The following is a 16,804-nucleotide window of genomic DNA, read 5'->3' as shown; positions in this document are numbered from 1 at the left end:
TAAGGCTGACTCGTGGAGAGAACCGTCACTCTTGAGTCCGAGGAGGCAGCGACCTCTAGCTGTTGTACCTGGAAGTTTCAGTCTATCAGAGACACTTGTCTCATAAACGGATGAGTCCCAATCACCATGTTCTAAGCACCACAAATGAGGTGAACCACATGCTGTGGGTCCAGAGAGAAGTGACAAAAGGGTTCAGATGAACACATGAGAACTTTCTCGCATGTCCTGAATAGCATCAGGCAATTTCCGTATATTAACTCGTTTTATCCTGTAACTAAGCCTGCGAGGATCACTTTAGCCTTTTACAGGTGAGAGATTGTAGGCCCAGCCTCACCCCTGTGCTGCTCCCAGTTCCAGGATGACTTGCCCATACCTCCTTTGTCTAGCAAGTTCTGATTCATCCTTCAAGGGCTAACTCAAGTGTCACCTCCTCCAGGAAGCCTTCCCTGCTTTTCCTGGGCGGTTTTCCTTTGATGCCCTTTTCTGTTTTCCAACTAACAGTCTGTTTCTTTCTTTGTATTTTCCACTAAACTGAGAGGGAGGGAAGAAAAGTGTCTTTTTCTGTATTCTCACCACTAGCACAGTACTTGGCATTATTAGCTGGGTAGTAAGTGGCAGAGCCTAGATTCAAACTGTCTGTCTGGAGCCCATGCTCTCTCCTGTGTGCTCTGTCAAAGACAGCAGAGATGATTTGGAGAGCCGTCACATCACAAAGTACAAGATGACTCAATTATGGAGTGATCTCAAGCTGAAAGTTCATCTGAAGGAGAGACAAGAGGGCAGCTTCCAGAAACTCAAGCCAGAGGAACCAAAAATCTTCCCAGACGGCCACTGAGTAGAAAGAACAATTTTAGACTCTTCTGAGGCCCTGGAAGGCTGTGACATTTAAAGAGGCCAATGTACACCTTGAGCCTGTCACCAAGATAACATGTGACAGGTGAGTTAGGAGCCAGCCCGACTTGATGGGCGAGGAGCCGTGAACTCGGCCGGGACGACAGCTGTCCTTCCCCACAGCCAAGCCATCTGAGGGTAACCGACTTTCCCTTCCGGCATCGGCTTTCCGAAAAATGGACCAACGGGCCCTGCAACTCTCCCTCTTCCTCTGCTTTAAATGGATCTCAGACAGACTGTGCCTTTCACTTCTGCGTCCCCAGGCTGAAGCCCTGTGCCTGACGCCAGAGCCATGGGACGGACAGGAACAAGATTTTGCTTCACGCATTCAGCAACCCAAGAGTTCCCAAGGTGTGGAACCCGCAATGCCAATGGCAAGGGACGTTTTAGGTGGTATTTTAAGTGGTATGTAGGCAAACTTTAAAGAAAATTAATAATTTAAATTTATTTTTACTGTCTCCTGTTTATAGCAAGTGACTGGCCTTCCATTTTTGTATAAAATTATCTTCCTAAAAAAATCACTATTTAAGTTTTCAGGAAAAAAAGGAAATTGACCTCAGAAAAATTCTAAATACAAGTATATGATGAAAATAATATGCAAAGGAAGATGTTTAAGAAACACAAACTGTGCAAAAATATATAAATATGGACTTGGGAGAACTCACAAGTTGTTTCTAGAACAAAATGAGATGATATGAGAGAGGTTTGCAATTTAAAGTGAGTTGTTCTTAACGGTAAATGCTGGAGAGGGTGCGGAGAACAGGGACCCATCCTACACTGTTAGAGGGAATGCAGTTTGGTGCAGTCGTTGTGGCAAACAGTATGGAGATTCCTGAAAAAACTAAAAATAGACTTACCCTATGATCCAGCAATTCCACTCCTGGGTATATACCCAGAGGAAACTCTAACTGGAAAAGATACACACACCCCAATGTTCATAGCAGCACTGTTTACAATAGCCAAGACGTGGAAACAACCTAAGTATCCATCAACAGATGACTGGATAAAGAAGTTATGGTACATTTATACAAGGAATACTACTCAGCCATAAAAAAGAATGAAATAATGCCATTTGCAGCAATATGGATGGACCTGGAGATCATCATTCTAAGTGAAGTAAGCCAGAAAATGAAAGAAAAATACCATATAACATCACTTATATGTAGAATCTTAAAAAAAAGAGAGAGAGAAAGACAAATGAACTTACTTACAAGACAGAAACAGACTCATAGACATAGAAAATGAACTTATGGTTACCAGGGGGTGAAGGGGGTGGGAAGGGCTAAACTGGGAGTTCAAGATTTGCAGATACTAACTACTATATATGGAATAGATAAACAAAAACTTTCTACTGTATAACACAGGGAACTAACTATATTCAATGTCTTGTAGTGTGACCTATAATGAAAAGGAATATGTGTATGTATGTGTATGACAAACACATGCTTACATCAGAAATAGACACATTGTAAACTGCCTATACTTTGATTTTAAAAATTGTTGATAAAAAGAAGGCAAAAAAATTAAAGTGCATTGTTTTTATCATTATTAATAATAATACAAATTAAAACAATCAGAATATGGCTTGACTGCTCAGTGAGGATGGCACATTGCTGAAGCAGAATGAAACAGCCAAAGTTTGGTTTGCAATGGCCTTGAAAATGTGCTTTGTTTCTGCTGAAGCAATGACCCAGAAGAGATGGGCTACTTTATAATCATATTTTTAAAATAAAATCCAAAAAGACAAATGCATCTTACACAAATGCATTTTGGTTCTTTGGTTCTCACAGTGACCCAGTGTTTCTTAGAAATAAATAGCTTTGCTTTTAGAAAAGGTGGTAAGCAATCCTTGTAACAACGGAAGTGTTTCTCAATGGAAAATTAATCCATTCTCATGAAGAGACACTAAAGTATGACTGTCTATGACATTTTTATTAGCTTCTTTTGCTCTCACTTTTTTTTTTCAGAGCCATGTGGGAACTACAGCCAGCACAGGTTTTCCAGAAACCTGGTTTCCAGTCCAAATCCAAAGTCAAGTTTTTCTCTAATTCTTCCCTCGAGTCCCTTCAGCCCAATTCTCCCAGCCTCTGCAGCCCATCAGCCTTGCTGTCAGACGCCTGGGATATGCACAATTAACTTATCTGATGGGAGAGGGCTGGTCGACTTCCTCAGGAGCTTCTTTTCCCTCCTGGCAACATATCTAAGAAATGCCTTCCATATTCCGGAACCTCCTTCTCCCTAGTAAGGAGCCACACGCAGTGGCTTCTAAGATCCCCTCCAGCGCTGTTCCTTGAACATTAAGGTGGGTAGGGTATGGCTCACTGGCCTCCAAAAGAAGGATGTGCAGGTGGCACGTGGTCTGGAATGGCCTGAGTCTGGACCACTTGCCAAGAGTCCCCTGTTATCATCTGGACCACTGCCAGGGAGCTCCGTCATCCATCATCATCATCGGCTGGACTGTGTTAGCCCTCCGGGCAGTTTGGGATTCCAAATTGTGATTTGAGATGCTGAAAGTGTCCAAAGCTGTTAGGGAATCTCCCGGGGGCATACACTATGATTTCTGAAGCCTGCGTGTGCACTGTGCGGGCATCAGTCCACGTGGAATGCAAGATTCTGAAGCCCCAGAATCCTAGGCTGGATCGGGGATGCACTGCTTTCCAATCATGCAAACTTGAGCCAGGAACTTGACCTCTCTGAACCTCTCACCTATAAACGGAGATATACATGCCTTTCTCAGGGGTGCTGAGAGCGTCTGAGACCACTGGCCCAGAAGTAGCAGCTGCAATTACTTACCATACTGTCAACGTTGTGAGGGAGGTCTGTGTCTGGCTTGAATACCATCATAGAAGATTATGTAAGTAAAGGGTTTAACCCAAGCCATGCCGGTACGAAATGCTCTATTAAGGATAGTCACTGCCATAAACTGGTATGGACATACTAGTTGTTTATATGTTAAATTTTCCAAATTAGTTGGCTAATAGCCACTTCTCTGAGCCCAGAGTGCCCTTCCATCATTCCAGCCACCCCAACCCTTCCATGAGGGCCCCCCAAATCTCCCCCTAATCCAGCCTGGCACAAAGAGATGTCCATGCTAACTTCCGTTCTGAATGCCTGGTACCCTACTGGCTGTCACATATCTTAAATTTCACCACCTTGCTGTTAGCACTTATCATTATGGTATCTAGTACTGTGCCTGGAATGCAGTAGATGCTTAAAAAATATTTGTTGACTGATCAATGACTGGAATAGGGTTTTTTTTGTTAATTAATGTGTATAACTGGATAAAGAGTCCATCAGTGGAAATTATTTGCATAAGAAATCTATGTCCTGGATGTTTACCAAAACCAAAATCTCTGATATCTCTAGATAACAAATTGTGTGTGTGTGTGTGTCTGTGTGTGTGTGTGTGTCTGTGTGTGTGTGTGTGTGTGTGTGTGTGTATGTGTGTAGTGAGGGGGTACTTATTGAGAAAGAGAAGCTCAGGTACTTAGAACTAGAGAATGCTTAACCAAGGCGAGGGAGTTGCCTAGCAACCTCACCCGCAGCCAATGAACGTAAAATGTCAAGCACGCGTCTTTCTGATTGGCCAGACAAGGGAGCAAATGGCTCGGTGTTCCCACCCCTTTACTGCTGTGCCTGGGAGAGTTCATTGTCCCATCTTCAGGATGGAAACTTATGAAGAATCTCTAATGTTGGTTAACACCCACCCACAGGGAAGGGGAGAGAGGTTAAAAAAAAAACCAAAAAAACAAAAAACTTGCCCTAAGAGTCAGGACTCTCCATCTGAAGTTAAGGGAACATCACGGGGCCCTACCCCACTCCACTGTCTCCCACGGTGGGCACACTCTCGCATCCAACCTGCCTCTTTTTCTCCAATGGAGGGGTGTGGTGCATAAGCCCAAGAATCACAGGATATTCAGACTCCTGGCTTGTTCCTCCTAGTCTAAGGGAAACTCATCCACACATCCTTTCCCTGCCTGGCTCGTAATACGCAGACAGGCTGCAAGGGAGATAGGCAGGCGCCTGCCACATGGAGGCACTTAATTGACACTTAAATGTCATCTCCTCTGCTAAGTAACAACAACAGGTAAGATTTATTAAGCAATTGCCGTGAGCCAGACATGGGTCTAAACATTTTACATGTATGGACTCATTTCATCCCGGCAAACCCCTTTGAGGTTGGTTCTCTCATCCCTGTTGTACAAATGCAACAACTGGGGGAGAGAGAAATTAAATAAGTCGCTCAAGAGAACAGGGCTAGTAAATTATCCAAGTGGCATTTCATTCTAGGAGGAAAGCAACAGGCCCGGATTTTAATCCCTGCCCCACTGCACACCACGCAGCTGTGCCTCTGCCCCTAGCAGTTACTCAGGATGGCGCTTCCTTCAAGCCTCCCTGGGCACAGTTTCTGTCCCCACCCCTGGCCTCCCTCAGGGTTTTGACTCTGGCATTTTCTGACCAGGGCACTCCCCATCTGGCTCCGGCGCCTCACATCAAACCCCAGCTCTGCTTCCCTTCATCGAGGGTCCCAGCTCAACCCAGCCTTCTCCCTCCTCTTCTTTCCACAAAAGGGGCACTCGGATGCCGGGAATTTGCTAACATGCTTTTCTCATATTTAAACTGCTATTGGCTCTTTCAAAAGCACTTTCGCGTACGTATTGGAGCCACGCAGCCACCCTGAGATTGGACAGGAAGGTGTTTTACAGGCGCAGAGCTCCACATTTTAACAGATGTAGACACCAAGACATTAGACCAATTCCTAGGGAATGAGAAGCAGAAGTAAGGAGCCACGTCTTTTCATGGGAAGCCTTCCCTGCTACCCTTTCTGGCTTTCTCGGTAGGGAAAATGAAGAAACGTGGTGAAAGTGGAGAGTGTGTGGGAACAGAAACATGCCTTCTGCCCCCCGGGGCTCACCCCCTTGGCCCCTCAGCAGGAACACGAGGACACAAAGATGCAACAGCTGATGGGCCAACCCGGCTGTGTGCATCCCTGACCAGCCGGCCAGCCTTTCTGAGCTGACACCGGGCAGCTCCACCTGATTCCTGCAGTCCCCAAAGGAGGGCTGGCTGGCTTTTCAGGATGAGGGCTGGAGGTTGCTTCTTCCGGCGCCTGGATGAGGAGGAGGGGGAGATTGGCATCCCTTCCTCTCCTCCACTCCCCCCTCCATTCCTCCCTTCTCCCTCCACCCCCGCCCCCTCCCCTAAAATCTGTAACGATGGAGGTAGTGAAAAGCAGGCGCAGACTGATCATCAGCCTCATTATTACCGGCATTATATATAATTATAGCAAAACCTCACTCATTTGGATCAATTGAGAGAAAAATCAGTCTAAATTCGTGACAAGTTGGCAGATTACTTTTAAATTACAATTTTATTGCTTCTAAGTAACACACGTGAAGAGTTTGTGTTTCAAGTACCACAAGCTAATGGTTATTAAGTGGGGATTTTATAAAATCTGCTTTAAAAGACTCTTTCGTAATTAACACCCCGTTAATATGCTAATGAGGTTTCTACCACGCTGGCTTTATAAACTGCTCAAAAACCGGTGTACCTTAAGGAGGCACAACACTTCTACAATCTTATTTGCTTGGCAAACCTTATTTCTTCTTATTTTTTCATGAATGAACAAATACAAACTAGTTCCTGCCCTGATCAATTTAACCACCATTCCATATTAATTATGTCATAAATTAATAAGGTCGTATTGTTTGGGGGAAGAAACCAGACTTTCAGGACCTGAAGAACCACCTCATTTGATACAAGAGAAATTATTTCCAGGGGAGTTGCATGAGTTGGTCAGGCCCCACAGTCAGGACAAACACACCGGGTCTGCTCAGGTCCACACTGCCTCTATCCACAACATACTGTCTTACATTCGTAAAACGCTTTACAATTATCTGCTTTGTGTTTCCATATCAATGACTGGTTCAATCAGCCAAGAAATATCTGTTGAGGCCCTATTGTGTGCCAGGCTCAGTGCTAGGCACTGCGGACATAGCGGTCCCTCCTGGAGGCCACTGTCTATTTCATTCAAGCATCAAACTGACTCCGAGTAGGTAGTCATTGGTAGGACAGGAATTATCCCCGTTATGAGACAGGAAGCGGGCAGGGCACAGCCATGCAAGGAATGCTACAGCAATTAACATCAAAATGGTGAAAGATTCAACCCCCAGCAGGCCTTAAGCCTCAAGATGATGGGAGATTTAACTTCTAGTAGATCTTGAGCTTCATTATATGCTCATTGTAATATATTAGCATGGTGCGTAACATGCCCACAGGCGCCATGACAGTCCCAAGGCTGGCCACAAAAGGTCAAAGAGTGGGAAATGGCCAACTTCCTGGGAATCCCAGCCCCTTCCCCAGAGTATTTAGACTGGTCCTTCCACTTATTTGCATATGAAGCCACCAAAGCCCATAAAAATGCACAACACTGCCCTCCTCCCCGTACTGAGATGGCCTGCACTCTGTCTCTGGAGCGTGTACCTACTTTTACTCTAATCTGAGCACCCAACCCCCACACCTCGTGGCCTTTCTCTTGCCTTTCAATATATCTCTCTAAATAAATCTACATTTACCCAGCTGTGGCTCGCTCTTGAATTCTTTCCTGCGCAAAGCCAAGGACCCACACTTGGCGGGGCACGTCCCAGGGGCTCAGCTGAAGCCTGGGACACGGCCCTCCTCACTCCCCACATCCGTTTTTCCTGCATCAATTAGACAGATTAGGAAACAGGTTCAGGATGATAAAGTGCTTGCTGTGAATTATTAGCAATCTAGAATCTGAGTCTAATCTAGCATAATTTCTGTCAACCTTTCTGCAGGTAATTAACAGCATTTTGTTTGCATAGCACCCTTCCCCCCCGCCCAGGACCAAATTATAAACCTTGCTGGTACAGATAGATATTGTACCCTCCCTAACACACGCGAGGTAACTGGAGATACTGGAGCAGGGGCTCCGCTAACCAGGACCTGCTGCCTGTCCTTTTAACCCAGTTCCATGCACTGGTCCACCATGTACCAGCCGCTCCACCAATACAAATGCCCATGAGTGCTTCAGGGATTTGCTGATAGCGCCCCACCCCATCCACAACCTGAAGTCTTCGAACACCAATTCTGTCCACACCCAGCCCTTTGAATCCATGCCCTCCATCCCTTTCTCTGTCTCTGTAGACTTCCTGTTCACGCATACTCTCCCTTGCCTCTAAATCTGGGCTGTCTTCTAAAGACTGCTGTCATCTTAAAATACAGCAAACCATATGCCTGTTACCGTCGATAATAGACATGGTATTATTTGTTCTCAGGTTCTACATACCAAAATTCCTTGGATCCATTCGCTCCACCTCAGCCCCAAGAAACGTTTCCAGGAATGACTCGTCTCCAAATGTCCTGCAGACTTCACAGCTTGTAACTAGTTGATACGTTCCTTCAGGGCAGGGCGTGGGTCTTAGTTCTCAGCGTCTGGCCGAGCCAAGGTGTACAACGAATGACTGACAAGCATTCTCAGAGAATTTCCCTCCCGGCAATCTCTAACTTTTGCTCTGCTCCCCATGCCTCTGGGGCTGAGGAAACTCAGGGACCATAAGCCCCAAACGTTTCAAGAGGCTGCTTCACTGTGACCAAAGGACGGACAAAAGAGATGCAGGGTCACAGAAAAGAAACCTAGGCAGCCAGCCTGGAAGAGCCGTCCTAGCATATTTATTAAGCACTTTCTTTGCTCCTCCTCTGACTTCTGGTAAAGGCTTTTTGAATTAAAGATCACAAGCCTTCCCGTTTTTCAAGTTCAGATGTTGAACTCTGAAATCCCATCAGAAATTTGAGATCAATCTTGAGCCTAGAAACTCTTGTTTACTCTCAGTGACAGTATCTGATAAAGGGAAGCAGGGGCTCCAGGTTATTCAGTTCGCAGTGGAGGGAATTCAGGGGGCCAGGACTCATTAAGGACACTGGCCTGAGGCAAGGGTCTCCTGAAGATTATAGGGATGGGAGGTCCCAGGTCACCGCTCTCTTTCTGCCAGATCTCATGAGCGTCTGCCCCGGAATGATTTGTTAAAACATGATTGTCTGTAACTGGTGCCGAATCCATGTCTTATTTATTTCACTTTGTCAGCATCTCATAGTGCACAGTCAGACAGTTTAAGAACAGGCCTAGCTCCTTTAAGAAAAGCCTCCACACAAAACTTTAGCTGAATTTGCTACCGCAGTCTCCAGCGTTCCTGAAGCAGGAAAGAGAAACTAACTTTTATTGTATGTTTACAATTTTCCAGGCTTTCTTTTAGTGACTCCCTACACTGTGGAAGGTTAACCGTGTAACCCTGCAGGGTGGGTAGTACTGCATTTTACTAAGGAGTGGGAGGAGGGCTTTGCATGGCTTAGCCTCCTCTACTCTCTGCCACCCCAGGTGGCCCCCGAGGGGACTCAGGGGAACCCAGTTTGAAGATCATAAGCAGCAGAAGTCCTGGGCAAACCTCATCTGCTTTTCCAAGTTTCCTCATCTGTAACTGAGGGAGGGGTCAGACCAGATGAGCAGCAAGTCCTTTTACTAGCTTTAAAGATTCAGCTCTGTGCAGGGAAGCGGGGCTTGAGAGCTGGTCAGAGCTGGGGCTGGGAATCACCACTAGCCAGAGAACAATCAGAAGCAGTGATAAAGCTTCTCCGGAATGCCCCCCTAGGGCTCGGCAGACGCACTGGGACGCAGCACAGCCCTGTGCCTTAGCTTATGTTTGACCACGGCTGCCTGCCTTCCCATCATGACAGAAGATCGGAGCGATTGTAACAGGGGCTACGGCCAGCAAAGACTAAAACGTTTACTACCTGGCTGTGTAGAGAAAAAGTTTGCCAACCGCTGCCCCAATGCAAAATTGAGTCCCATGTATTAAAAGAAAGTGGGGTTCACCTGGAAGTGTTTTTGACCGTTGAAGGGTTTATTAGCACCTTTGAAGGCGCACTCGCCTGCCCCTCACCCATTGCCATTTTATTCATTTGCTGCAGTTACGCATGTTCAAATGGGGAGATAAGCACTATGATCGGTAAGCAAGCCCTGATAAGCACAGAGTAAGAACTGAATGTGTTAGTTGCTGTTCTTATATGTAATTCACACACTCGGAGTGGATCTGGGACTCCACGCACCCCTCACCTCCTCTCCCCACCGGCCACCCCCTCCCCCTTCCCCAGCAAGCCCCAGGTGGCGCAGGCTTAAGCACAGCAGCCCTGACATCTGCCTGGATTTAGATCTGGAGTCTGCTCCTTACCAGCTGGGTGACCTTGGGCAGGTAACCCAGCCTCCCAGTGGCTCAACATTTCTGCCCGTGAAAATGGGGACAGTGATAATAATGGTACCATACCCCCCGTGGTCCTTGAGAATATTAAACGAGATGGTGCATGTAATGCCCTTGGAAAGGGGCTGGGCACAGGATAGGTGCCTAATAAAAATCAGCTTTTATTTTCTCTCTTTTGGGAAAATCACCAAACTAAGACCTGAGTCAATTTCCTGAGAGCCATCAAAACCTAGGCATTCTAGAACATAAACTTCTTAGAGTCCCTGGGCCTCTGTGTTTTCCACTTTCAAATAAGAGGAGAAGAAAGCAGCTTCCTCCGGGAGCCCCTGACATCCCAGCCACCCCACTCTGGTGGCTAAGTTCTCTGCAGATACAGAAGCTACATAATGAGGGGAAGGAAGAGGTGGAGAATTTTGATTACTCTTTGCATAATTTCTTCCCCCAGTTGCTATTCAGCTCTCTATCTCCTGGTAAGATTGTAAATGTTTCAGAAAATAGTTTATACTAAATATGCTCCTTCCTAAATCTCATAAACAGTTATTCCTTCCTACATAAACGCTAACCGCTTACGCCCATGGTTGGTCCCCATTAGCCACCCACACATTTGTGGAGGGGAAAAATATGTTCTGGCACCCACACACGCACACACACACACATACACACACGCACACCCTCTTCCCACATCCTCACATTGCCCTCCCCGCATACACACATGCACGAACACACACACACACACACACAAGTGCCTCCAATTCAACCCCTCGTCTATGGCTAATCTTAGGTGAGGAGGGGCGCATTCTACACAAATGGTCAGGGCCCAGGGGGAGGGACTGTTGCAAAGAGCAGACCCCCAGAAGAAGCCACCAGTGAATTCTCCAGAGGTCAGTGTTGCTCCTGAGTGACGGCTAAGCTGCCTTGTGCTTTATTCCTCAAAGGCCAGGCTACTGTGTCTGCAACCACTGGGCAGTGCTGTGGCAGGATTAGGGCGCCTCACTCCCTCAGGGGATGCTGCCTTTGTTTCCTGCAGCAAGTCTGAGCCCCGGAGGCAGAAGCCATGAGAGGCAGCTCAGCCCCGCATGGACTCAGGAGTCAGACTGCCTAGGGTTCAAAGCCTTGGCTACGCTCTTTTCCAGCTATTGGACCTTAAAACAAGTTACTTCTTCCAGCAATGCCTCAGTTTCCTTGTCTATAAAAGGAGGGTGATAATGATGGTCATAGAACCGACTCAGAGGGTTGTTATAAAGATTAAATAAGACAATACTGTGAAGTGCTTACAATGGTAGCTGGCACTTAGCGAGTGCCACAGCATGCTTGTTAAATGAAACGAGAGAAGTCCCCTTGCCCTGATCTCTTCTCACCCTGCAGATTACTGCACAATTGGATGGGGGGATTACAGGCTTTGTTTTGCCATCTTCTTAGAGGCAGCAACTGTCTCATCCAGGCAAACAAATCTCTTCCTGGGCAGCTGGCAGAGCCAGGACGTGGCAGAGAAGGAGAAGAGAAGGGTTCTCAACTCATCACATGGCGGGGTCCACAGCTGGGAGAGTAGGCACCTTGGTGGGGCCACTGCAACCCAGCTCATCACCATTCTGTGGCCAACTGGACCAGGGTCTTGTTCACTGATGGGAGGATGGTCTGACGTCTGGTAAGCACAGCCCAGACACAAGACCCAGGTGTTATTTCCCAAGGGTGACATTGCTTCCCTAGAGAGTCTCACAAATCACAGGAGTCCTCTGTGTTTCCATTTGCTAATATATAAAAGGGCAGGGGTTATACACGACATCATTTAATATGTGCAGTGCAACTTGCCGCAGTGGGGCAGAGGCACTTAGAGGCTGCAGGTGACTCTGCTCCAATCCTCAGGTTTCCTCCTGCCTCCCTCCCTGATGCAAATTCTCAGACCGACCTCCCTGCAGATGAGGGCTCCATCCTTTGCTCAGGGTTTCCACCTCTTTACGGGCGCATGCAAACAAAAATGGAAAACATCAGCAGAACTACACAAAATACTTGATCCCCCTCAGGAACGGGGAGGGAAGTAGTACCATTAGAGGCAGACGTTTCAACAACCTAGATGATCTGTCCCCTCTCTGCTCTTCGTGTTGTATCAGCCTGCCCCTTCCATGGCCGAGCCACTGTGTTTCCTTTTATCCAAAACCTAATTACACTAAATACCAGAGCTCCCACAATTATGGAAATCTAAACCAGCAACGTGTGTGGGTCTTTACGGATTTAATTTTATTTCCCCAGATTCCTAATTCATTATTCTACAGTAAGGTTTGATTTTTAAATTAATTTGCATGTTAGTACTCGGGCAAATGGAAAGGATGAAAATATTAAGTACCAAATATACGGACGACACTTTATAGATGCCTTTTTCAAGCACTGGCGCATTTAACTCTTACAACAAGGGTCTGAGGATGGGATTTTAAACTTCATTTTAGAGGTGAGGCTCAGAGAGATACAATATCTTGCCTAAGGTCACACAGCTAGTAAATGAAGACCTAGAAGCCAAACTCAGTTCTATCTATCTATCTATCCATCCATCTGCCTATCTATCTATCTACCTACCTACCTACCTGTCTCTCTGTCTCTCTCTTTCACGCTCTTTCGCCATATCAAACTGAAGGAACAATATTATAAGTTTGATTCAGGGGCTTTTTCTAGAAAGGCTCTCCTACTCCACTCCACATAACCTTGGACTAGTCCTGTCTTCCTTGAGGCCTCAGTTTATATATCTGTAAAATGAGAGGGCTAAGATGCCCAAGATTCCAGCAGGCAGCCCCCAATGAATTTTGGTATAGACCTTCTTTCTCCACTTTATCTTAGCTCTCTCTCTACATCTTTCCATCTTCAACTCTTTTATTCACTCCAACTGCCACAGAGGGTCTCTTTGGCCGTCATAGGGACATGACCTCACATCCTTGGGGGTCCCAAGAATCTCATGGATAAGCATGGTCTTAGACAACTGAACTCAGAGAGAAAAGGAAAAAGTTCTTCTCAGCCATAAATGGGACCAAGATGGTAGCTGGAAAGGCTTTTTACTCCCAGGATCCTACTGTCAACTGAAGATCAGATGTCCAGGGCACAGCCTTGGCCACCACTCTCACTGGCTCATGTCATAAGGCTGACCCGAATAACTTCAACACCACCTCCTCCAGGACGTGTGTCCACAGACCCTCACCCCCTGTGTCGAAAGGGCAACCTCCTCCTGCAACTGATAGGGCATGAACCATGCAGTATTACAATGTATCTGTATAACAAGCTTGCCCAGTCCAAGTGGAAGAGACGGTGTCTCACTCACATCTGTATTCCCAGTGCCTAGCCCCATGCTTGGCCCATAAAAACTACCCAGTACACCTCAAATGAATGAGCAAACCCCCTAGCTTAATGCCTCTGGGGCAGGAACCCCATCCACTTGCAACGTCCCACCATGCCTCACAGAGGGTCCTGCCCAGCAAAGTAGACAAGCTTTGCTTCCAAGCCTTCAGATGAATCGCCTATCTGTCCGCACAGGAGGTGGGGAGAGCAGGGACTTTTCAGTTCTCAAGACCTGACAAGAATCTGTGCTTTGTCGGGCCTGCCAGCATCTGCAGGGCAAAAGCTCTCCCCTTTGGCTCCCAAGAACGCAAACTACATGCCACCAGCTGACAAGTGAGAGGCCAGTTGGTCAGCTGCTGGTTCCATTTACCCAAAGCTGGGCGACTGTGTTTCTTCTGTTACTGAGTCGAAGGAGCTTTGGGACCAATGTGCGTGGGTGTCAAAGCAGCCCCTGTGAAGTGCGACCTGGCTGCCCTGCCTGGCTGGGCGGCTTGGAGTTCCAACCAGCCTGTTTTCTCTTATGAGAGCCAAGACCCCCACCCCCTACCCCCAGATCCTGACCCTCAGATTGCAAGTGATGGCAGTGACCCTCCTCAACGAGGAACTGGGGGCAGCAGCAGGGGAGGGGACAAGAGGCTATTAGCAAATCAAAAGGGGAGAAAACTGAGGAAGGAAAACAGGGTGGCAAATTAAAGTGCAATTTTTTTGTTGTTGTTAAAAATCCAATTATAGGGAAATCTGTATTTAAATAAAACCATCAGGCCCTTGCTATGAAGTATCCCAGGGACCCTTAGTATAGGCAAAACCTTTTAAATCACGTTTTGCTTCTCCTGACAAGTTGGATAATCGGTACATCACAGAGATTCCCCCTTGCCCCATACACTTTTCACCCCGACGCAGACACACTGGGTTATAACAATGCTCTTGGTCTATCTTTGTCTCAGACATACTCCCCAGCGTGTTGGTTCAGGCTCTCCTTGGAATAGCCCCGCATCTTCCCATCTGTTCACTCATCCTGATGTACAGACATATCCTCACCTACGGACCGTTCCCTCCGCGGCTCGCTCTCCCTCCCTCCCCCGGTGCCTCTCTCCCGCTCCCGTGCACGCACACACATTCACGCGGAAACACACCGCATCTGCGTGTAAACATGTGTGCCCCCTTCGAACTCAGCCCCCGTCCGGAGCAGCGGTATCTCCCCATCTCCGCTCCGTCTCTCCAGGCGGCGCACGCCGTGAAGCCCCGTGAAATACTCACCGCCGAAGCCGGTGGGAAACTTCATGAAGTGAGAATAATTTCCATACATGTTGCTGCCTCAGTTCATAGCCCTCCCTCCCGCGTCTTCTCGAGAGCTCGGCCTCTCCCGGCCCCCCGAGCGCCGCCGGGCTTCCTTCAACTTGGGCTAACAAGAGTGGTCATCGCTTCCTAGCAGCCCGGGCAGCTCGGGCTGGGCCAGCCCTCTGGGATTAGTCAGGAATCTGCCTCTAGATCGGAGCGTCCACATCGTGCGTTGAGCCGGCAGCAGCTGGTGCCTGTCAGTAATCACGCATAATGCCGCCGCCGCCGCCGCCGCTCCTGCCACCGCCGGCGCTGCCGCCCGAGATCCTGTTGCTACTTTGATTAACTCGGGGCTGGGCTGCTGCGTGCGACTCTTCCAGCTCCCGCTGGTCCCCAGAGGTCCCTACCGGTGGCGCGATCTATTATCTGGGAAGCCAATCGATGGGTGACCGCCCCAGAGTAGGTCAGGAGAGGGGGGGAAGGAGGGGTGGCGAGGAGGGGGAGACTCTTTAGGTGCCTTTTCCTTGGCTTGCACCCCCCAAAATCAATGGGGTTTTGTTCCAATGCGTTTTCTCACTGCGGCTTCTATCTATCCAATGCGCTGGGTGTTTGATCTGGGAAAGGGGTTGGGGGTGGGGGCCGAGAGAGAACAGAGCCCTTTCAGAAGCACGAGGCTGGCAGAGTGTGAGACTCCAACCCCAGCTTTGGAAAACTAAACTACAGTGGCCCTTAGCCCTGGGGTGGGCCCCTCCTGCTCTGGTGGCTGGAGGCCTTCGTCTGTGGTCTGACAGCAGAAGCGTGAGGGCAGTTAGGAGTCAGAGCTCGCTCACACGGAAAACGTACAGGTAGGGGAGACAGGCCTGATGACCATTCTGTGCTGTTTCGCTGGAGGAATGCATTCACCCTATATACTGCTGTCACCCTGCCACCTGTACAAAAAGCACCATTGAGTCCTCGGATCAAAAAATCTAGGTATCTCTGTGATGCTGGGTCTGCTATACTGCTTTCCTGACAAGCTACTGCTCAGCCTATACTTGAACACCTCCCATAATAGGGAGCTCACTACCATTCTGTTCTATTTCTGGACAGCTCTTACCATGAGAAAGTTTTCTACTGAGCTGAAATCTGCCTCCTCTCTACCACTTCTCCGTACAGGTTCTAGGCTACTCCCTAGATGCACACAGGAGAAGCCTGTGGGGTCTTTCACAGTGGGATCTTCTGCAAATTCAGAGATAAATCTTCCAAGCCCATGTCTATCTTCCCTAGATACTCTTGCTTCCTTTATTTCATGGATCACTAAGTGTTCAAGTCTATTCACCATTCTATGAATGTACTTCAGTTTACAGAGATACCCTTATGGTAGGGAAGGGGCCTGGCCAGACTTGGATACAATACTCCTGATATGGTCCAAATCTTCACCTTATGGTGTATGTATTGGCAGAGCAATACAGGTGCCATCAGCAAACCCACCAGGAGTCAGAGTCATGAGCTGAGCTCTGAGGGGCTGAAACAAGGCTGAGAAGTTTCCTCTGGATGCAGCATGGCCCCTAGACAGCCAGAGAGGCAGTCAATTAATAGGAGGCTCCACAGGGAAATAATTGATTCACATGGTAGGAGAACCCAGGACAAAAACTAAGACTAAAGGGCCAGAGGCAGGAACAAAGTCAGGATGACAAGGGAAGAGGGGGCCAAATTGGAGATCAAAACAGAATAAAAGCAGGTCAGGAAGGAGGAAGGATCAGGCCATCATGTGGAGAGTCTTTGAGCCTGGAGCCCCCTTGGCTGGTCACTGGTCTCAGAGCATCAGTTGAGAACCAATGTGGACATGACCAGTGCAGAATACACACGGAATACCATTTGCTTATTTGCATTAGCTTCTGGGCAGCCCCACATGCTAACTCATGTTGGACTAACTTAATAAACCCCACCCCACCCACCCCAAGTTGCATTCTCTTTTATACACATTCTTCATCCTATTTTGGGGCAATTGGTTTGGGAATCAACATGCAATATCTTCCTATATTCCTCTGAAATGAAAACGTTTA

General features: G+C 47.7%; 1 protein-coding gene across 4 annotated transcripts in view; it reads right to left on the bottom strand.

Annotated features, from left to right (window-relative positions):
* Positions 1-15,241, bottom strand: part of RXRG (retinoid X receptor gamma) — a 42,506-nt gene extending 27,265 nt beyond the window's left edge. For 2 of the 4 annotated variants that reach the window (XM_006209028.4, XM_072945888.1), the window contains exon 1: positions 14,739-15,241. In XM_006209028.4, coding sequence (XP_006209090.1) covers positions 14,739-14,787 — 49 coding nt within the window. In that variant the 5' untranslated portion in view covers positions 14,788-15,241. Of the gene's footprint in view, positions 1-2,845; positions 3,030-14,738 lie in introns of those variants that run through there. The other 2 variants (XM_072945889.1, XM_072945887.1) reach the window with 2 other exon arrangements.
* Between the last annotated feature and the right edge of the window lie 1,563 nt (positions 15,242-16,804).

This window comes from Vicugna pacos, chromosome 21 (assembly GCF_048564905.1).
Source record: "Vicugna pacos chromosome 21, VicPac4, whole genome shotgun sequence".
Lineage (NCBI taxonomy): Eukaryota > Metazoa > Chordata > Mammalia > Artiodactyla > Camelidae > Vicugna > Vicugna pacos.
Note: the sequence above shows the minus strand (reverse complement) of the source record. Positions and strands in the feature narration are given on the sequence as shown.